This window comes from Euleptes europaea, chromosome 1 (genome assembly GCF_029931775.1).
Source record: "Euleptes europaea isolate rEulEur1 chromosome 1, rEulEur1.hap1, whole genome shotgun sequence".
Lineage (NCBI taxonomy): Eukaryota > Metazoa > Chordata > Lepidosauria > Squamata > Sphaerodactylidae > Euleptes > Euleptes europaea.
Window position 1 is genome coordinate 178280005 of NC_079312.1, and position 22669 is coordinate 178302673.

The 22669-nt window shown below is 49.5% G+C and overlaps 1 protein-coding gene and 1 non-coding gene across 2 annotated transcripts in view; both read left to right on the forward strand.

Annotated features, from left to right (window-relative positions):
• FLNA (filamin A) overlaps window positions 1-22669 on the forward strand; it is an 89239-nt gene that overhangs the window by 13105 nt on the left and 53465 nt on the right. The window contains exons 2-12 of the mRNA XM_056855973.1: window positions 1754-2002; window positions 3676-3773; window positions 5552-5699; window positions 6772-6890; window positions 6997-7074; window positions 7771-7933; window positions 12654-12854; window positions 14212-14349; window positions 19783-19909; window positions 20952-21088; window positions 22145-22338. Coding sequence (XP_056711951.1) covers window positions 1754-2002; window positions 3676-3773; window positions 5552-5699; window positions 6772-6890; window positions 6997-7074; window positions 7771-7933; window positions 12654-12854; window positions 14212-14349; window positions 19783-19909; window positions 20952-21088; window positions 22145-22338 — 1652 coding nt within the window. The remainder of the gene's footprint in view (window positions 1-1753; window positions 2003-3675; window positions 3774-5551; window positions 5700-6771; window positions 6891-6996; window positions 7075-7770; window positions 7934-12653; window positions 12855-14211; window positions 14350-19782; window positions 19910-20951; window positions 21089-22144; window positions 22339-22669) is intronic.
• On the forward strand, window positions 14399-14470 carry TRNAE-CUC (transfer RNA glutamic acid (anticodon CUC)). Its single transcript has one exon. It is a non-coding gene; the product is annotated as a tRNA-Glu (tRNA).

The window sequence follows — 22669 nt, forward strand, 5'->3', positions numbered from 1 at the left end:
TAGCAAAGGAAGGTGTCCTCTAGGGTTTCTCCACACTTATGAACACATGAAGCAGCCTTCTGCTGAATCAGACCATCGGTCCGTCGGGGTCAATATTGCCTACTCAGACTTGCAGCGGCTTGTTGAGGTCTTTCAACATCACCTACTAATTGATCTTGTTTAACTGGAGATGCCGGGGACTGAACCTGGTACCTTCTGCATGCCAAGAAGAGGATCCGCCATGGATCCGTAGTCCTTCCCCAATCTGTGGAACTTCATTAGATCAGTGGTTCCCAAACATTTCGGGCCACTGCCCCCTTGGTTCCGCAAACTCAACCCCAGTGCCCCCTATCCTATAAAAAGCATTATTAAAAGTAGGGGTTTGCATGAATCACTAAAGAAGATAATAACAATAAAATTTCAAAACCGTAACGATTAATTGCACATCTATTCAAAATCAAATTAAAACTTTTTAGTTGAAATTCATTCAACAAGACTGATGAACTTGATCCAGTGGTACCAGCTCTTCAAAGTCTGGAAACAAATTCTGATAGTTTCCACCAAATTTGCCAGCCTGGTGCCCCATAGCTTGAGCTATTGATTGCATCGAAGGAGCTGAATTTGACTATTCCCACTGCCATGGCCACGATCCTTATGGGGAGGCGCACAGCTTCTTTTTATTATTGCCGGCGGTTGGACCCTAAGGTTGCGGCCTGGATAATTTCAGGAACAATATAAAGCTCCCTTCCTTGCAAAGTTCTTAAGGTATCCATGCAATCCTGACAGTCTTTATATAATGATAACCCTGGAGGGTCGACTCGAACCCACCCTTGGGGAAGGGAGGAGAGCGATCTAATTAAATCCAGCGGTGGCAGAAGATCTGTGGTCCCAGTTGTGTTGGCACCCGGGGCTCCGTCTGTCGTAAACAATTCTGATGGTGTTTATAGTCCAGGCCTGTAACCAGGGATCTTGTCAGGAGAACAAGCTTTAAAGATGTTGTGGAGGGGCCATGCAGAATAAGCATAACTCGAATACGCATCGTCGAATCGTGTTAAATAGTAACACAATTTAATTTGTAATAACTTCTAGCTTAGTCCGTTCTCAGGCACTAAGGATCAGCCCAGGTTAGTCCTTCGATGGGAGCCCCCCAAGGAAGTCCAGGGTCGCTATGCGGAGGCCGGCAATGGCAAACCACCTCTGTTTGTCTCTTGCCCTGACCTGGATGTCCCAGGCAAGCCCGATCTGCAGAAGCTAAAGAATGGTACAATCCGTAATGAAATAGACAAGAAACATACAAGAAATACTACAATGTATAACAATCTATATAGTGTCTAAGCACAGGTGAAGATAAACATTGCAGTCCAACCTCAGGAGGCGGTAAGTAAGAAAGAGACGTGATGATTTGAATCTAATATGGCAAGAGGCTTAAATGTCCTATGAAAGAATTGAATACTAGGCACAGACTCTTCTGAGATCGAATGTCTGATGAAACCTTTGGCAGAAATGGACTCCTAATTTGTATCCGGAACGACCGTCTCCTTCTTTGGTCTCTTTTGGACCTTTTATGATCCACTTGGATCATTGTTCAGCGTCCACACTTACCTGACCACCAGGATTCTTCACGTCTTGTTGGATTTCTCTGTCTTCTTTACCTCCGCGTGAGGTTGGACTGTAGCGTTTATCTCCATGTGAGCTTAGAAGCAGGGCTTTCCTTATGTCCTTACGGCTGCGCTCTCCCTGCAGTTCTGACCCCCTGCTCCTGTCTCCCCTCCAGACAGCAAAGCGATTGTGGACGGCAACCTGAAGCTGATCCTGGGCCTGATCTGGACGCTGATCCTGCACTACTCCATCTCCATGCCCATGTGGGACGAGGAAGACGACGAGGAGACCAAGAAGCAGACCCCCAAGCAACGCCTGCTTGGCTGGATCCAAAACAAGCTGCCCCAGCTGCCTATCACCAACTTCAGCAGGGACTGGCAGAGCGGCCGGGCGCTCGGCGCTCTCGTGGACAGCTGCGCCCCAGGTACAGAAAGCCCCAGCACCCATGGGCGACAGTGGGCGGGGGGTTATCTCAAGGGGGCAGCCAGGGGGAAGGCAGTGCTTAGAGCAGCTCGGTGCAATAACTTTGGAAGCTGAGTAGGCTAAGAAAGGGGAAGGAGGGGGCACGGAGAGCGTGGTGTAGAGGTTAGAGTGGTGGGATGAGGATCTGGGAGAGTCGGTTTCAAATCCCCACTGCCGCCAAAGCTTGTTGGGTGACCTTGGCCAGTCATTCACTCTTGGTGTAGCCTACCTCACAGGGTTGTTGTGAGGATAAGGCAGAGGAGAGGAGGAGGATGTAAGCCACTTTGGATCCCCCAGATCCTAGTCCGACCACTCTGACCACTACACCACGCTGCTTAGAGCAGCTTGGTGTGATAACATTGGACAGTTGAGTGGGCTACAAAAGGGGAAGGAGGGGGCACGGGAGCGTGGTGTAGAGGTTAGAGTGGTCGGACGAGGATCTGGCAGAGCCAGGTTCGAATCTCCGCTGCTGCAGAAGCTTGCTGGGTGACCTTGGCCGGGCATTCGCCTTCGGTGTAGCCTACCTCGCAGGATTGTTGTGAGAATAAGGCAGAGGAGAGGAGAATGACATGAGCCACTTTGGGTCCCTGTTGGGGGAGGAAGGGGGGGGATAGAAATGAAGCCAATTTAAAAAGTGACTTATTTTCCCCTGCTCAAAGGCCCTGCAAGTTGTGGGTTTAAAAGCAGGCAATGAAGCGCAGCTGATGTTGAAAAGAAACTGAGAAGGAGGCACGGGGGCGAATCAAAGATGCACAGAAGCAGCTGGAGGAAGGAGAGAAGAGAAAGATGGAGGGGAGAAAGGCCAGTGGTGGTCTGGTGGTTTGGAGCGGTGGACTCTGATCCAGAGAACCGGGTTTGAGTCCCCACTCCACATGAGCGGCGGAGGCTAATCTGGTGAACTGGATTTGTTTCCACACATGAAGCCAGCTGGGTGACCTTGGGCTAGTCACAGCTCTCTCAGCCCCACCTATCTCACAGGGTGTTTGTTGTGGGGAGGGGAAGGTGATTGTGAGCCGGTTTGAGTCTCCCTTAAGGTAGAGAAAGTCGGCATATAAAAAACCAACTCTTCTTCAGTGAGGGGCCATCTAGTCTGGTCTGATCCAGCAGGGCTCTTCTGATGGTCTTAAGATGATGGCCCGCTTCTGCTGGCTCTCTTGGGGCCCAGGTTCTCCGCACATGCTTTTATCACTGAACAGCACCAAAATCACGCAGTGTCCTTACCCAGAACCTGTTCCCTGCTCTAAGCTTTGCTAGGAAACTTGTTCTGTAGGGCTAGATCTCTCCCACTCCTAATGACACAAACCACGGCTGTTATGTGTCTCCTATTAAGATTACCACTTCTAGGCAGCTAGATTCGAGTCCAGTAGCACCTTAGAAACCAGTGAGATTTCCATAGTTTGAGCTTTGGAGAATCGAAAGCTCCCTTTGTCAGATACAAGTCGGAATAGAGATCCCTTATATCTCACCTCTAGGCGGAATCGTCTTGGAGCTGCCTGTTCTGCTGGGTGAATTGGAGATTGGCAGTTCATTCTCACAGGAGGAGTGGATATGCATCTGCTTCTCTCGAACCACCTGGGGGAAAGGGGAAAGGTGTTTATTACCTGTGACTGATGGGGAAACTTCCTCTCCGAACAGGGCTGTGTCCTGACTGGGATTCGTGGGACGCCAGCAAACCTGTCAATAATGCCCGGGAGGCTATGCAGCAGGCTGATGACTGGCTGGGCATCCCACAGGTAAGTGGCTGATGGTCAGAAAGAGGCTTTGCTCCAAAACCGTGCCAAGTGTGGTCCTAAGGAGCTAAATCCATAAACATGTCCAAATGCTGCAAATGGAGTGCGTTTGTAAGACAGATTGACCTTTTGCCAGTCATAAAATGGTGCTGAAATTTTTGCCCTTGGCTGCTAATAATCCTTTTTTCCCCTTCGGATAGCCACAAAATGATTGGCCCAGACATATTTGAGCCTATCAGTGTAGCTTTGGAGAGTAGAATCAAAATAATTAGGCGGACATTGTGTGTGTGAAGTGCCATCAAGTCACTTCCAACTCATGGCGACCCTATGAATCAAAGTCCTCCAAAATGTCATGTCTTTGACAGCCTTGCTCAGATTTTGCAAATTGAGGGCAGTGGCTTCCTTAATTTGAATCAATCCATCTCTTGTTGGGTCTTCCTCTTTTCCTGCTGCCTTCAACTTTTCCTAGCATGATTGTCTTTTCCAGTGACTCCTTTTCCAGTGACCAAAATACAACAGCCTCAGTGTAGTCATTTTAGCTTCTAGGGTCAGTTCAGCTTTGATTTGATCTATATAACCCAGTGATTTGTTTTTGTTTTTTGGGGGGCAGTCCACAGAATCCATTACACTCTCCTTCAACACCACATTTCAAAGGGATTTACTTTCTTCCTATCAGCTTTCTTCAGTGTCCAGCTTCCGCACCCATACATAGTAATAGGGAATTTGATGGCATGAATTAACCTGATCCTGGTGGCCAGTGATACATCCTTACACTTCAAAATCTTTTCTAGCTCCTTCATGGCTGCCCTTCCCAGTCTCAATCTCCTTCTGATTTCTTGGCTGCAGTCTCCCTTTTGGTTGATGGTGGAGCCAAGGAATATGAAGTCTTGAACAATTTCAATTTCTTCATTGTCAACCTTAAAGTTGCGTAATTCTCCTGTAGTCATTATCCTGTATTTATTACATTATCTTGCATTTGTTACATATTTAGATTTGAGTCCAGTAGCATTTTAGAGACAATGTTTGACCTAGACATATTAAAGCCTATCAGTGTAGCGTTGGAGAGTAGAATCATTAAAAAAAAAATTGGAGAGAAATGATCCTGCATTTATTCTATATTTGGGTTTGAGTCCAGTAGCAAGTTAGAGGCCAGCAAGATTTTCGGGGTATTGGACAAAGGGAGCTTTGACCCTCTAAAGCTCATACCCCGAAAACCTTGTTGGTCACCTAAAGGGCTTCTGGACTCAAATCTAGTTGGATGCAAGGAGTTTAAGGTGGGTAGTCATGGTGGTTTGCAGTAGAACAGCTGGATTCAAATCCAGGAGTACCTTAGAGACCAGCAAGATTTTCAGGGCATGAGTTCTCAAGAGTCAGATGCCTCACAAAGGGAGTTTTGACTCTCGAAAGCTCTTACTCCCCCCTAAAATCTTGTTGCCCTCTGAGGTGCTACTGGACTTGAATCTGTAGCTCAGTTTGTAGAGCATCTGCTTGGCATGCAGAAGGTCCCAGGTTCAATCTCTGGTTAAAGGGACCAGGCAAGTAGGTGATGTGAAGGACCTCAGCCTGAGACCCTGGAGAGCTGCTGCCGGTCTGAGTAGACAATACTGACTTTGATGAACCAAGGGTCTGATTCAGTAGAAGGCAGCTTCATGTGTGTTTATGTGTACTTCAGATGAACATGGTTACCTTCTGAAACTGTTCTGTATTGGCTTGCTATGTTCTGGCGTATCCATAACCCCATTCACCCCTTTCTCTTCTGCTGGAATCTGTGTGCATCTTAGGTGATCACTCCTGAAGAGATCGTGGATCCCAATGTAGATGAGCACTCGGTCATGACCTACCTCTCCCAGTTCCCCAAAGCCAAGCTAAAGCCTGGAGCCCCACTCAGGCCCAAGCTGAACCCCAAGAAAGCCAGAGCGTATGGACCAGGTGAGTCCAGCCCTAGATGCCAGCAATTTGAGGCACCTGATGTGTGTTTTTTTTGGGGGGGGGGCTCGTGAGGCCCGCTGCAGTGGGAAGCGGGTGGGGTCTATTTTGTGGTGGAGAGCTGGAGTGGTGTGGTTAAGAGTGGCAGACTCTAATCTGGGGAACCAGGTTGATTCCCCACTCCTCCATATAAGCAGCAGATTCTAATCTTGAGAACCGGGTTCGATTCCCCACTCCTCCACAGGAGTGGTGGGCTCTAACCTGGAGAACCGGGTTCGATTCCCCACTCCTTCACATGAAGCCTGCTGGGTGACCTTGGGCTGGTCACAGTTCTCTCCGAGCTCTTTCAGCCCAACCTCCTGCACAAGGTGTCTGTTGTGGGGAGGAGAAGAGAAGGTGATTGTAAGCCGCTTTGAGACTCCTTAAAAGTAGAGAAAAAGCGGGGTATAAAAACCAGGCAGCCGGCTCAAGGTCGACTCAGCCTTCCATCCTTCCGAGGTCGGTGAAATGAGTACCCAGCTTGCTGGGGGTAAAGGGAAGATGACTGGGGAAGGCACTGGCAAACCACCCCGCAAACAAAGTCTGCCTTGGAAATGTCAGGATGTGACGTCACCCATGGGTCAGGAATGACCCGGTGCTTGCACAGGGGACCTTTACCTTACCTTTTATAAAAACCAACTCTTTATAAGGGAGAGCACGAATGAAGAGTTTTTCTTAAGTGTTTATGAAATGCTGAAATACCACTTGGTTACTCTGACCTTCTTGTGCCGCCTTCTATGCTGGTGACCAGTTCTGGCCATGCGGGGCCTATTGTAGATCCCAATGAACTGGTTATTTTGGTGTGGCTGGAGTCTGTTTTAACTGTAGAGCTGCCGTTCAGATTATTTTGCTCTTTCATTGGGGAAAGCAGGCCTACTATTGTTCCCACGCTGCAGATGTGGGGTCGAGTGTGTTGGGCCTGAGGTGACCTCTCCAGCTGTGGGCATGGCTTGACTTTTGACCACCCAGCCCACTTTTCAGGTGTGGGTGGCGCGGAGAGCCGTGCGGTGACTGCTGTCTCCATGGTGTCTTTCAGGAATTGAACCCACAGGAAACATGGTGAAGAAGAAGGCCGAGTTCACAGTGGAAACCATCAGTGCCGGCCAGGGAGAGGTCCTGGTCTATGTGGAGGATCCCGCTGGACATCGAGAAGAGGTATTGTGTTTGGAAAGCACCCAGGAGAGCAGGGTGGCCGGCTAGAGATTGTGAGTGAGAGAGAGAACGGAAAGGCCGATGCCTTAGTTTTCCCTTTCTTTTTTAGGCAAAGGTTATTGCCAACAATGACAAGAATCGGACGTTCTCCGTGTGGTACGTGCCAAAGGTGACTGGGGTCCACAAGGTAAGGCAGATGGGTGGAAGAGGGTTCTAGAACTGGGCCTTGCCTTGACACATAAGAACGGCCCTGCTGGATCAGACCAAGGCCCTTCAAGTCCAGCAGCCTGTTCCCACAGTGGCCAACCAGGTGCCTCTAGGAAGCCCCACAAGCAAGACGACTGCAGCAGCATTATCTTGCCTGTGTTCCACAGCACCCCATATAATAGGCATGCTCCTCTGAAGTTGTAGAGAATAGGTATGCCTCATGACTAGTATTCATTTTGACTAGTAATAGCCCCATCCTCCATAAGAACATAAGACCAAGGCCCTGCTGGATCAGACCAAGGCCCATCAAGTCCAGCAGTCTGTTCACACAGCGGCCAACCAGGTGCCTCTAGGAAGCCCATAAACAAGGCAACTGCAGCAGCATTGTCCTGCCTGCGTTCCACAGCACCTAATATCATGGGCTTGCTCCTCTGATCCTGGAGAGAATAGGTATACATCATGACTAGTATTCATTTTGACTAGTAGCCATGGATAGCCCTCTCCTCCATGAACATGTCCACTCTCCTCTCAAAGCCTTCCAAGTTGGCAGCCATCACCACCTCCTGGGGCAGGGAGTTCCACCATTTAACTCTGCATTGTGTGAAGAAATACTTCCTTTTATCTGTTTTGAATCAGTGGCGCCAACCACGGTCCCGTTCTCTCTCTCCTGCTTCAGGTGACGGTCCTGTTCGCTGGGCAGCATATTGCCAAGAGTCCCTTTGAGGTGAACGTGGACAAGTCCCATGGGGATGCCAGCAAGGTCACCGCCCAAGGCCCCGGCCTGGAGCCCACGGGCAACATCGCAAACAAGACCACCTACTTCGAGATCTTCACCGCTGGTCAGTGCTTGGGGGTGTCCTGAGGGTGGGAGGGTGACGTTCCAGCACAAGGGTGAGTGGGAGACCTCCTGCCGGCGGCCCCCCAACCTCTCTGCCACTTGATAGGTCGTGGGGGGGGGGGAGAGAATAAGGCAAAACCAGCCATGGTTTAAAAATTTATTTATTTCAAAAACGGGGAAAAAGAACAGAGTCAGATTTATTCTTGTTGTGTTCACGGACCTTAAAAAGAACAAGAAAGCGAAAAAACCCTCAAAATTCAACTATTTTAAATATATATATACATACACATATATATATATACACATACATATATTTACAAAATTGACATCATCTAGCTCTAGGATTGTTAAACCATAGAGCTTCTGATGCATCCTAGACTGACATGATGTCGCTTCCAGCGTGGCCCCGGCAATGACATCGTGCTGTCAACGTTTTGCTGTCTCCTGCCATGTTCCAAGCATTGATACAAAATATGTATTGTGTTTCAAAACATATCAACGAGTACAATGGACTACAAAAAGTGACAATGAACAATATATATACAAAATATACAAAACGTGTTTGATGCAGTCTATAAATAGTACAATCTTCTCTCTCTCTCTCTCTCTCTCTCTCTCTCTCTCTCTCTCTCTCTCTCTCTCTCTATCTATCATCAGGTACATGTATAAATGATCACAAAGTCTTCATTAAGCATCATGGGTTGGGGACAGCCGTTTCAAGAATATTTCTTCAGCCCCATTTCCATTCCTACATTAAATATAATACATTCCATCATGAAATTTCTGAGCTTCACTTAATTAAAATTAATTCATATATATTATACTTACAAGTATCCAAGCTTAATTAAATTCTATATATCATGAAGTCAATTCACCAGTTCCCGTAGGATATTCCAAAGTGTAGGCAGCAGCTAAGCTTGTTTAAAGCCAACAGCTGCAGATAAAGGATCACTCACGCCGCGTTCCTAATAGTCTACCATAAATCCTGTAATACTGGCGTGCATCAAACACGTTTTGTATATTTTGTATATATATTGTTCATTGTCACTTTTTGTAGTCCTTGATATGTTTTGAAACACAATACATATTTTGTATCATTGTACTGATTTTTCCCGTGCCAGTTTCCAAACCTAACGGTATTAGCACAGAGGTGCTCTCTTTTTTCATGTTCCAAGCATTGGCTGGAGTTTGGAAAAGCTTGGGTTAATCTCTAGAAAAGTTAGGACTTGAGAGAGTGATTTTTTTCTTTCTTTCGAAGGACTCTCCCAGTAATTTTTTTTCTCCTTCTGAAGGACGTCTCTCAGTGTTCCGGGTGGACGTAGTTGAATCTAGTGGAGATCTGATATCCTTGACCCAAAATGTTTCCAGCTGTCCTGGTTTTTTATACACTAGATTGAAACTGCGTCCAGAGGTGTTCAGACCTTGGGCTGGAACACGAATGGAAAACCAACATATATGAGTAGTCAGTGTGGTGTAGGAGAGCCAGCGTGGTGTAGTGGTTAAGAGCGGTGGTTTGGAGCAGTGGACTCTGATCTGGAGAACCAGGTTTGGTTTCCCTGCTCCTACACATGATCCAGCGGGATGACCTTGGTCTAGTCACACTCTCTCAGCCCCACCTACCTCATAGGGTGTCTGTCGTGGGGAGGGGAAGGTGATTGTAAGCCAGTTTGATTCTTGAGTGGTAGAGAAAGTCGACATGTACAAACCAACTCTTCTTCTTCTTCTAGCTGTATAATGTCCCAAAGAGTTTCACTTGCCAGTTCTTGTAGGTTATCCGGGCTGTGTGACCGTGGTCTTGGTATTTTCTTTCCTGAAGTTTCGCCAGCAGTTGTGGCAGGCATCTTCAGGAAAGAAAATACCAAGACCACGGTCACACAGCCCAGATAACCTACATGAACTGATGAACAATAGTTCGACAATAGTTTCACTTGCATTCTCCAATCTTTACTGTAAACCTCAGAAGAGGAGAGTGTCTTTGACTAGAAGGCAGAGTTGAAATTTGAACCCGGGGCTTCCTGATTTCGCAGCAGTACCTTTAATTGCTCTGTGCCGCTGGCTTTTTAATCAGGGTGTGGTTAGAAGAATCCCTTCTTAACTCCCGGCTTATCTGTGGCTAATCTCCGTGCTTTTTCCTTCCAGCATACTGCTTTCTGGGTGTGCGAAGGGGGAACGAGACGACTGAAATGTCAGAGATAAAACATTTGTGTGTTTGTTTCCGAGCCACGCGGGTGGAACTTTTTTCCAGCGCATAGCTTGTCGAGCGCATAACTTGTCAGGAGTCCTCAAGGCTTATTGAATTTGGCAGGCTGTGAAACGCCGACAATGAAGCAAAGTACACAACAGTTGCTCAGATCGGAATCGGCCGTCCAGTTGGTCCGAGAATGCCAGTCTCCATAGGAACTGGTTTTTCTTACCTGGCGCCCAACAGCTCTTTTCCCTTCAGGCTAGAGGCTGTTTCCTTCTCCCGTAGTGCTTAGCAAGACAATTGATTTATTGTCTTGAGCTTTCAGTATCGTTGAATATCTTAAGCCATCTCTGTGGGCTAAGGGGGTGAAGACAAGCTAGTTTTCCTGGGGAACTAGCTGCTGTCTGAATCGCTCCCCCACCGTCTTAATCCCGGCCGAAACCTGCCTTGCGCTAAATAGAGCATAACGGGCTTCCCGGAGGATTCCTCCAATTAAAAAGTTGTGACTTTGACTATGAGCCAGAAGACAGCTGGAAAGCAAGTTTTCAGAGCTGAGGAATGGGGGGCGGGGCGGCGCATAGTGGCGTTCTCGGCTGCCTAAAAGAAGAAATTGCAAGTGGAAATTTTGAGGGCATTCTCAAGAAAGTATCTCGGATGACTAGGGCCATTTATGCATGGAAGGTTTTGCCTTAGATTTGCCGTTCTCTAGGTGCATGTTTTCCCCATCCGAATTCTCAGACCTCTACATGTTAGCTTATTTTTAAGAATGTGGATGGGGGAAATGTGCATCTAGAGAACAGAGAAATGTGCATCTAGATCCAAGGCAAAACCTCCCGTGCAAAAATGGCCTAGGTGTTTAACAAACTAGTTTGGTAGATTATTTGTGTGGCATACTTATCCGCTTATCAATTAATAGTAATGTTGAGTTGCACGGCTGTGCAAATGTGCTTTCTTCTGTTTTTTAATGGATCTCTCACTCTGGATGTAAATGCAGCGTAGCTCTTTAATTGCAAAGGTGGCAAAAAACAACAACCCAGACTTAAAAACCATCGAGGCATTTTTTCCTCGTCAAAAGCGTGCTATAGCTCAGGGTTCCCTTGCATGGTGCCCAGCCTGCTGCCCGTGGGTGCAAGAAGGTGTGAGGAGGGGGGGTACCCCTGTGGCAGCCGTTTTGGGGTCAGTGCTCGCCCCCCTTTCTTCCTTTCTCCACACTGCAAACATGCCCGCAGGCCAAAAAAAAGTCGAGGGCCCCTGCTGTAGGTGAATTTTGAAGGCTACGCAAGGCCAGGAGCCCCCGATCTTTTTGAGCCTACGGGGCACCTTTGGAACGCTGCCCCTGCATGGTGGGGCTGGCTACAAGATGGCTGCCTCGGGAGATGGAGCCAGCCGCTAAACATTTGGCACCGTTTTACCCCAGTCGTGCAGTGAGGATTCTTGTGCTGTGGTGGCAGCTGCTGCCAGCGCGACTTTTTAAAATATCTGCACAGCCATTCAGATCTTTTTTAAAAAATACATTTTATTGAATATATATATAAACAAAGGATTAAGAGATACGAACACAGGGAAGAAAAATAGTTTGGTACGGTCCGATCTAAAAATCTTGAAGTCACAGCATTCATTAAAACATCTACTAGTTGAACCAATAAACAAGAGTTAGGAAACAGTTATCTTCTATCCAGTTCCAATGCAAAAAGAGCGCGTGAATGCAAATGAGCATTTAGGCGTAACTTGATTATAACTTTTGGCGTCTCTTCAAAGCGTTTGTTAAGTAGTCAACCGCAACAGCCTTATCTTTACCAGACGACAGATGAATTGGTAGTCATGAGAAGATACAGGGAAGTGTGATATGAATGGAATTATCTTCTATACGGCGCATAGTAATGCAACACTGCACTGGTGAAATCATAGGGCGAAAATGCATGGTCACTTTATCCTCCTTTAATCCCTGTTTTAGCCAGGATCGAACGCACATTAGGCGAAATGCATGTGTTCGATCCAGGCTGAAACAGGGATTAAAAGAGGATAAAGCAACCATGCGTTTTCGCCCATAGTAGTTTTGGATAATTCTGATGTCCATCTTACAATAATCAGATCTTCAGTAGCCGTTGCTGGGCAGAAGCCTGGCCTGGCCCCACCCACTTCCTAAAAACTTTTGGAGGGCACCTGTAAAGGTCTAAAAACAGGCACCCACGGGGATCACGTTGGGCACCCCTGTCCCAGCCTGTGATGCTAGTGTCTTTTTCTTTAAAAATTTTAAAATTGTACTTGGAGCGGTGGACTCTGATCTGGAGAACCCGTGAGCGGTGGAGGCTGATCCAGTGAACTGGATTTGTTTCCCCGCTCCTTCACGTGAAGCCAGCTGGGGTGACCTTGGGCTAGTCACAGCTCTCTCAGCCCCACCTGTCTCACAGGGCGCCTGTTGCGGGGAGGGGAAGGGAAGGTGAATTGTAAGCCGGTTCGAGTCTCCCTTAAGCGGGAGAGAAGGTCGGCATGTAAAAACCAACTCCTCTTCTTCTAATCGCTCTCCCCGCACCAGGTGCCGGAGTCGGGGAAATCGAGGTCATCATCCAGGATCCCAGCGGCCGGAAAGGGACTGTCGAGCAGCAGCTGGAAGACAAGGGCAACAGCACGTACCGCTGCTCCTACAAGCCCGTCCTGGAGGGCACCTACACCATCTACATCACCTTTGGGGGCATGCCCATCCCCCGCAGCCCTTACTCGGTCACGGTGGGCCAAGGTAAGTTGCCCATCCCGCGCCGGGGCGTGGCAGCGGGGCTTCTCGTCCTTGGCATCTCCGCTTGGGTTTCTTCTTCGTGGCCCGAAAGGGGGTGGGTGCTCTTTCCTGTGCTAACCTCTGTCCTCTCCTCTCCGCCTGCCTGCCTTCTATCTCGGCCAGCTCTCCTCTGCTCTATTCTTGTCCTCTCTGAAGAGACATCTCCCCGGATCTCTGCTGCCGTCTCAGCTGCTGAGCGCCTGGACCCGGGGCCAATGGTACTTCTCTCTGATGGCTGGGGCAGGGCGGGAGATCTGGGGCACGGGGGCCTGTCTGTTCCTCCCCCCCCCCCCATGGAGGGGAATTCTCACGGTTTTCAAATCCCGCCCTCCCTTTCGATGCCGTGGCACAGTGGTTCCCAAACTTTCCGAGCCGCCGCCCCCTTGGTTCCACAAACACAACCCCAGCGCCCCCTTATCCTATAAAAAGCATTATTCAAAATAGGGGCTTGCATGAACCACCCAAGAAGATAATAACAATAAAATTTCAAAACAGTAACAATTAATTGTTACTGTTATGAAATTTATTGTTGTTATCTTCTTGGGTGGTTCATGCAAGAGGAGCCTGAAGAGGAGAAGACTGAGAGGGGATATGATAACCATCTTCAAGTACTTGAAGGGCTGTCACATAGAGAATGGTGCCAAGTTGTTTTCTGTTGCCCCAGAAGGTCGGACCAGAACCAACAGGTTGAAATTAAATCAAAAGAGTTTCCATCTAGCCATTAGGAAGAACTTTCTATCAGTTAGAGCGGTTCCTCAGTGGAACAGGCTTCCTCAGGAGGTGGTGAGCTCTCCTTCCCTGGAGGTTTTTAAGCAGAGGCTAGATGGCCATCTGTCAGCAATGCTGATTCTATGACCTTAGGCAGATCGTTCTTCTGGGCATGGAGTATGGGTCACTGGAGGTGTGTGGGGAAGAGGTAGTTGTGAATTTCCTACATTGTGCAGAGGGTTGGACTAGATGACCCTAGTGGTCCCTTCCAACTCTCTGATTCTATGATTCTAATTGCACATCTGTTCAAAATCAAATTAAAACTTTTTAGTTGGAATTCAACCAAACGGATGAACTTGATCCAGCAGTACCAGCTCTTCAAAGTCTGGGGGAAAAATTCTGATACAGTTGAAGGGGCCCACCTCTAGAGCCCCCAAGCTGCCCTCTCGCCTCTCAGTGCCCCCCTAAGTAATCCCACCGCCCCCCAGGGGGTGGTACTGCCCACTTTGGGAACCACTGCCATAGCATGTTGTTGCCCGTTGACGACCCTTGCAATAATGCAGTGGGGCCTACTTCGATTCCGCTCAGCACCCTTTTCTCTCTGCCGCCGCAGCATGCAACCCCAGCGCCTGCCGGGCGGTGGGCCGAGGCCTGCAGCCGAAGGGGGTCCGGGTGAAGGAGACGGCGGATTTCAAGGTCTACACGAAAGGCGCCGGCAGTGGAGAACTGAAGGTCACGATAAAAGGCCCAAGTAAGTCTCGTGTTTGCCTTGCTAACTTTTGAGAGAGGGGGGTGGGGAAGGGGTTGTAGCTCAGTGGGAGAGCCTCTGCTTCTCACGCAAAAGGTCCCAGGTTCAATCCCTGGCATCTCCACTTAAACGGACCAGGTAGGAGGTGATCGGAAAGACCTTGACCTGATACCCCGGGTCAGTGGTAGAGCATCTGCTTGGCATGCAGAAGGTCCCAGGTTCAATCCCCGTCATCTCCAGTTAAAGGGACCAGGCAAGTAGGTGATGTGAAAGACCTCTCTACCTGAGACCCTGGAGAGCCGCTGCTGGTCTGAGTTAGACAATACTGGCTTTGTTGGATCGAGGGGAAGGGCTGTAGCTCAGTGGTAGAGCATCTGCTTGGCGTGCAGAAGGTCCCAGGTTCAATCCCTGGCGTCTCCAGTTAAAAGGACCAGTTAGGAGGTGATGTGAAAGACCCTGAGGCCTGAGACCCTGTAGAGTGGCTGCCAGTCTGAGTAGGTCTCCAACCCTTTGGAGCCTGCGGGCACTGTTTGTGGGCGCCGCCACAAAATGCCTGCCACCAAAGGTGGAACCGGCCACGAAATGGTTGCCACAGCTCAACTTCACTCAGCCAGTGAAGATTTTTGCACTGTGGTGGCCGCTGCTGCCAAAGCAATGTTTTAAAAATATCCGCCCAGTCAATTGGAAGCTCTGCTAGGCAACAGCTGTGCCTGTCTCCACCCACTTTCTAAAAACGCTCGTCAGGCACCCAAAAAGGGGTTGGCGAGTGCCATGGCACCCACAGGTACCATGTGGGGGACCCCTGGCATAGGCAGCGCACTATGTTTCAAATACAGCAAAAGGTTCTAAATCATATCAAGCCCGTCTCTAGCCTCTGGGTTACTACATTCCTGAGTAAAGAGAGAGGGGTCGACTTCCTGCCATGACAGAAACGGGGCCCCGTCTTGGTATTTGACGCAAGCCAGGAGATGCCCAGCTGGAGGGAGAGAGATTCAGAACTGATAAAAGGAAGCATTTCTTCACACATTGCACAGTTCAGTTGTGGGACTCCCTGCCCCAGGATGTGGTGATGGCTGCCAACTTGGAAGGCTGGAAGAGGAGAGTGGACATGTTCATGGAGGAGAGGGGTATTCATGGCTATTAGTTAGAATGGATACTAGTCATGCTGCATGCCTATACAGGATCAGAGGAGCCTGCCTATCATATTAGGAGCTGTGGAACGCATGCAGGATAATGCTGCTGCAGTCATCTTGCTTGTGGGCTTCCTAGAGGTCCCTGGTTGGCCACTGTGTGAACAGACTTCTGGACTTTATGGGCCTTGGTCTGATCCTGCAGGGCTCTTGTCTTCTTATGGCGGATGGGGCTATCCATGGCTACTAGTCCAAATAGATACTAGTCATGATGCGTAGCTATTCTCCAGGATCAGAGGAGCATGCATGTTGTACTAGGTGCTGTGGAACGCAAGAAGGGTAATGCTGCAGTCATCTTGCTTGCGGGCTTCTTAGAGGCCCCTGTGTGAACCGACTGCTGGACTTGATGGGCCTTGGTCTTATCCAGCAGGGCCTTTCCTTATGTTCTTATGGAGGATGGGGCTATTCATGGCTACTAGTCAAAATGGATACTGGTCATGATGCATGCCTATTCTCTCCAGGATCCGAGGAGCATGCCTGTTATATTAGGTGCTGTGGAAAGCAGGCAGGATGCTGCTGCTGCAGTCGTCTTGCTTGTGGGCTTCCTAGAGGCACCTGGTTGGCCACTGTGTGAACAGACTGCTGGACTTGATGGACCTTAGTCTGATCCGGCAGGGCTTTCCTTATTTTCTTATGTCAAGGAAAGAGGCAGTGTGGTAAACAGTAAGAGGGGGGAGCTCTCAGAGGCAGGCAGAATGACGGATTGCTGGAAGCAGAGAACCAATTGTCCCAGCCAGATCAAACCTCCTTGCAGAGAGACGCCGGATTCAGTGGCTGCATTCCGGGGTCCAGCTGCAAGAGTTCAAAGGCGAGTTGAGCAACTAGGCCCAAGGCAGGTTTTAGAAACCAGAGCCTTCGATGAGGAACTGGAGACGTCCCAGCTTGGAGATAAGATCTTGAGGGCGTCTGGTCTGCAATCCGTTCCCTTGAATCTGCAACTTAACAGAGGAGCCGAAGGCATGCCTGGGTTCTCGGGGAGGAACGTTACAACGTCTGGCGCTCCTGCAGATGGTCAGATTACCAGGTCAACCCTCCGCTAGCTTGAGCTTGGGACGTGTCGTCGGGCGCCTGGTGTGATCCGCGGGGCTCCTTGTGTGTAAAGATCAATCAATCAAGTTTCATTTCAATAACAATATCAGCTCTGAATAAAAATCAAAGTCAGGTTAAAATAATAAAGTCAATTAATAAAAGTTGATGGTTCTGGGAGGGATGATGGGAAGAAGAGGAGGGAAGATCTTCTATGGGGAAAGGTTTTCAATCAGCCGTTTACGAATGCCACTAGACCGGAGGCAAAATTTGGCTGCTTGAGAGGTTATCTCCCAAGAGGAGTCTGCTAAGAGAAGGGACCTGTCGGAGCGGCTGCGTTTCCATCTTTTCCCGCTGTGTTTTCTTCGGGATTTCTTAAACCGCTTTTGATCCAGTTTGAGGAAAAACAGGAAAGTGTTTCCGTTTGTAACACGCACCAAACTGTTTTCTGGGACTAGGCGAATGCAATCTTGGGCTGTATCAACAGAGATATAGTGTCCAGATCATGCGAAGTGATGGTATCGCTTTATTCTGCCCTGGTTAGACCTCACCTAGAGTACTGTGTTCAGTTTTGGGCACCGCAGTTTAAGAAGGATGTAGACAAGCTGGAACGTGTCCATAGGTGGGCAACAAAGATGGTGAGGGGTCTAGAGACCAAGTCCTATGAGGAACGGTTGAAGGAGCTGGGTATGTTTAGCCTGAAGAGGAGAAGACGGAGAGGGGATATGATAACCCATCTTCAAGTCCTTGAGGGGCTGTCATATAGAGGAGGGTGCCATGTTACAAATGCAGAATGAGGGCATGTGGGAGATGGGAGGGAAACTGTACCTCCGCACCCAAACGGAGAGAATCTCCATATTGACAAGATGCTTACCGTGTTTCAGTGTATTACAAAGGGGCCCCAGCGTGGGGCCACTGATACTTTTTCTGGCTCGCCAAATATTTTTAGGAAGGTGGTGTGGCCAGGTAAGGTTTTTGCCCAGCAAGGCTGCTGATTGAATACTGGAGATTTGATTTGCTGTGCAGATTTTTTTTTCTCTTTCAAATGTTGCTTTGAGCCAGCAAGGTGTAGTGGTTAAGGGCGATGGTTTGGAGCAGTGGATTCTGATCTGGAGAACCGGGTTCGATTCCCCACTCCTCCACATGAGCGGCCAAGGGGCTAATCTGGTGAACCGGGTCGGATTCCCCACTCCTCCACATGAAGCCAACTGAGTGACCTTGGGCTAGTCACACTCTCTCAGCCCCACCTACCTCACAGGGTGTCTGTTGTAGGGAGGGGAAGAGAAGGTGGTTATAAGCCGGTTTGATTTTGCCTTAAGTGGTAGAGAAAGTCAGCATATAAAAACCAACTCTTCTTCTTCACCCTGTATCAGAATCCCAGAAATGCCCACAAGCTCAGACAGGTTGGTGCATAAAAATATTTTAATTTATTGACTAAGGATTATATTTCAAGATTGTTGTCTCCAGAACTTGCACATAAAATGCAGAGGTTTGCATTCGTGAATTAGATCTTTGCATTTTATGGATGCCTTTGGCTTGGTTGCAGGGGGGCTTTGGATACAGCAGTAAAATAGCCTGTTGTGTGTGTAAAAGCAAAAGTTAATGGCTGCCGTTGGCGCTGAGGAATCTTGATGAGTCATGTCTTCCTCCCCCATGCCGTTAGTCAGCGATTCCACTATGAGTTCCCGCAGCGAGCCCAGAACTGGATTTGAGCGTGCCTGGGGCAGTTAGCAAGGGAAAAAAATCCCTGCGAGAAACCAAGGCTATGCAAGCAAGCAGTTCTCTGCAAACGTGTTTCTGGATAAAACTTAGGCATGGTCAGCATTTCAGAGGCCTTTAATCGAAAGAGTCCATGTAGGGCAGCTGACTTGGCTTGGAAAACGGTGCTGGGCGGGGGGAGGGGGGAATTCGAACTCTTCCCTTGCATTCTTCCTGGGCTAAACCAGCGTGATGTAGAGCCAGCGTGGTGTAGTGGTTAAGAGCTGTGGGCTCTAATCTGGAGAACCGGGTTCGACCCCCACTCCCTCCACTTGCAGCCTGTTGGGTGACCTTGGGCTAGTCACAGTTCTCTCCGAACTCTCTCAGCCCCACCTATCTCAAAAGGTGTCTGTTTTGGGGAGGGGAAGAGAAGACAATTGTAAGCCGGGTTGAGTCTCCTTAAAGGTAGAGAAAGTCGGCATATAAAAACCAACTCTTCTTCTTTGTGTGCATGTTGCTTCGTAACGGGAAGGACTAAATGATTGAAATGGGAACCCAAGCTTAAAGCATCTCCTGGGCATGTTTCCCATGGCTTCGTGCGCCATGCTTCTGATAATAGGGCAAAGGCGAAATGTGCCGTCTAAACATCCCAGCTCTCCTGGGGGTCCCATCTCTCCTGGGGGTCAGGTCAAGGTGACCTTGGAGACACAGAGGAAAGCCCGAGCATGCATGCGTGTCTGATCCAAACACTCCACAGCCATGTGCAAGTTTTGTAGACTGCATGGCTTTTTCTGTCCCAGGGACGGCTTTCCTGGCCTTCAGGCCGGTCGCGATAACTTTTCCACCCTCGCCCTGATATCCTTGCAAAAAAGAAAATCATTATTTGGAGAAGTTGGCGCTTAGGAGAACCAGGGAGTTCGGCGTGTTTTGGCTTTGCTTCATCTGTGGGATTAGAAGCCGGCCTTGGCCTTCACAATCTTTTCTCCCTTTTCCCAAAATACAACAGCTGGAGGCCATCCAATGAAACGGGTGGGCTGCAGATTCAGGACAGACAAAAGGAAATACTTCTTCGCTCAGTCAGCGATGAAAATGGGGGGATTCATTGCCAGAGGATCTCATGATGGCAACAGGCATAAAGAAAGGGGATTGGACAGGTTCATGGCGGAGAGGTCTGTCAGTGGCTACTAGCCATGGTGACTGAAGGGAACCTCCATGTTCAGAGGCAGTAAACCCTGAAATACCAGTGTAAGGAGGCAACATCAGGGGAAGGCCTTGGCCTCTGTGCCCTGTTGCTGGACCTCCAGAGGATCTGGTTGGCCCCTGTGTGAGACAGGATGCTGGACTAGATGGACCACTGGTGTGATCCAGCAGGGCTCTTCTGAGGTTCTTCTGAAGTCCTCAGCCTCTGTGCCCTGTTGCTGGACCTCCAGAGGATCTGGTTGGCCACTGTGTGAGACGGGATGCTGGACTAGATGGACCACTGGTCTGATCCAGCAGGGCTCTTCTTAACCTCTCCTTGCAGAAGGCCTGGAGGAACGCATTAAGCAGAAAGACTTGGGAGACGGGGTGTATGGCTTCGAATACTACCCCACCATACCTGGCAACTACACGGTCACCATCACCTGGGGCGGGCAGCATATCCCTCGCAGGTAAGGCCTTGGCTGTGGGGAGGGGGCTGTGCTGCTCCTTTTTAAAGTGAAAAAAAAGTTGATTTGGAGGGGCTGTGGCTCAGTGGTAGAGCATCTGGTTGGTATGCCGAAGGTCCCAGGTTCAATCCCCGGCATCTCCAGTTAAAGGGACTAGGCAAGTAGGTGATGGGAAAGACCTCTGCTTGAGACCCTGGAGAGCCACTGCCAGTCTGAGTAGACAATACTGACTTTGATGAACCAAGGGTCTGATTCAGCATAAGGCAGCTTCATGTGTTCATGGACAATTCATTGTGCACAAGGGATGTGGTGGGCATACCTCGGATCCTTCCTTCCTGGCATGTTTGTGTTATGATAAATGTAGCGTTTTGCCCGGTCCCAGATGGCCCTGGCTAGCCCAATATCATCAGATCCTGGAAGCTAAGCAGAGTCAGCTCTGGTCAGTACTTGGATAAGAGTCCACCACGAAAATCCAGGGTTGCTACGCAGAGGCAGGCAAGGGCAAACCACCTCTGTTCATCTCTTGCCTTGGCCTGGATGGTCCAGGCTAGCCTGATCTCGTCAGATCTCGGAAGCTAAGCAGGGTCAGCCTTGGTTAGTGCTTGGATGGGAGACCACCATGAAAGTCCAGAGTTGTTGCGCATAGGCAGGCAATGGGAAACCACTTCTGCTAGTCTCTTGCCTTGATCTACATGCCTAGGCTAGCTCAATCTCATCAGCTTTCAGAAGCTAACCAGGGTCAGCCCTGGATGGGAGACCATTGGGGAAGACCAGGGTGGCTACGCAGAAGAAGGCCAGGGTTGCTATGCAGAAGAAGGCAATGGCAAGCCACCTCTTGCCTCCAAACCCCATGGTCCTGAGATCGCCATGACTTGGTTGCGACTTGACAACACGCAGTTTGCCCTGACCTGCATGGCCCAGATCTCAGATCCTAAGCAGGGGCCACTGAGGGTTCTCTGTTGAGGAGCTACTGAGGGTTCTGTCTTTTCTGTCACTGGGGTAAATCTGGGCAGGTGAGTGACGCCTCTCCAACCTCTTCCCTTAGCCCGTTTGAGGTCAAAGTGGGGACGGAATGCCCCAGCCAGAAGGTGCGGGCCTGGGGGCCCGGCCTGGAAGGAGGCGTCGTGGGCAAGTCGGCTGACTTTGTCGTGGAAGCCATCGGGGACGACGTCGGCACGCTTGGTAAGCCGGAAGACGCCCGCCGCAGCTGTCTCGTATTTGCATGTGGGTGCTTCTTTGTACGAAGGCTGGGCTTAAATGCAGAAACGTACTCCGCTTTCAAAGGCATCCCCAGTGCCAGGAAGCAAGCCGAGGGGAAGGCCTTGGTCTCTGTGCCTGTTGTTCACCCTCCAGAAGAAGCGGTTGGCCATTGTATGAGCGAGGGGCCCAGAGTATGGTGGCTCTACTTAGCAGGAACTTGTTCATGGCGAAAGCCAGTGTGGTGTAGTGGTTAAGAGCGGTGGACTCTAATCTGGAGAACCAGGTTTGATTCCTCGCTCCACCACTTAAAGTCTGCTGGGTGACCTTGGGCTAGTCACAGTTCCCTCCGAACTCTCTCAGCCCCACCTTCCTCACAGGGTGTCTGTTGTGGGGAGGGGAAGGGAAGGTGACTGTAAGCCGGTTTGATTCTTCCTTGAGTGGTAGAGAAAGTCGGCATAGAAAAACCCAACTCTTCTTCTTCTTCTATGCAGAACTCTTTGTCTTGCCTGGGAAAACCCCATGAGAGGTTGTCATGTGTCACTCTCCATGGCACGTTTTCTTCTTCTTTCTTCTTAACTCTTCCGATTTCTAATTTTATGGCCATTGTGCGACTGCTGTCTTTTAAATCTTACTTCGGAATGCTTAGTGGGCAGCCTTGATAACCTTCATCAGGTTGTTTCAACCAGTTCGGCTCTAATTTTGCATCCTGTATCGTTGTTCCACTTCTCAGCTGGGCTCTTGCGCGTGTTACATGTTTGCCCTCTTTTTCTCCTCCTCCACGGCCCGACCTCAGGCTTCTCAGTTGGCACGTTTTCTTCTTTCTTGTTAGTTCTTCCGATTTCTAATTTTATGTTCGCTGTGTGAGTGCTGTTCTTTTAAATCTTAATTCGGAGATTTTTAGTAGGCAATCGTGGGAATCTTGATAGGGTTATGGCAACCAATTTTGCTCTGATTTTTGCAACCTGTCCCATGGGCAGCTCAGCACTGATGTTTGTGTACGTGTTTGCCCTCTTTTTCTCCTCCTCGGCCCGACCTCAGGCTTCTCCGTGGAGGGCCCCTCGCAAGCCAAAATCGAGTGTGATGACAAAGGGGACGGCTCCTGTGACGTGCGCTACTGGCCCCAGGAACCTGGGGAGTACGCCGTCCACGTGCTCTGCAACAACGAAGACATCAAACTCAGCCCCTTCATGGCAGAAATCAAAGCTGCCCCGAGAGATTTCTTCCCGGAGAAGGTACCAGACTCCTCCCTGGGCGGGGTGTGCGGTAGAAGAGCAGAGGGACCTTTAAAAGGCATTTCCATGTCAGCATTGCTGTACAAGCCAGCGTGGTGTAGTGGTTAAGAGCGGTGGTTTGGAGCGGTGGAGTCTGATCTGGAGAACCGGGTTCGATTCCCCCACTCCTCCACATGAGCGGCGGAGGCTAATCTGGTGAATCCGGTTGGTTCCCTCATGCCTACACATGAAGCCAGCTGGGTGACCTTGGGTTAGTCACAGTTCTCTCTGAACTCTCTCAACCCCACCTACCTCCCAAGGTGTCTGTTGTAGGGAGGGGAAAGTGATTGTA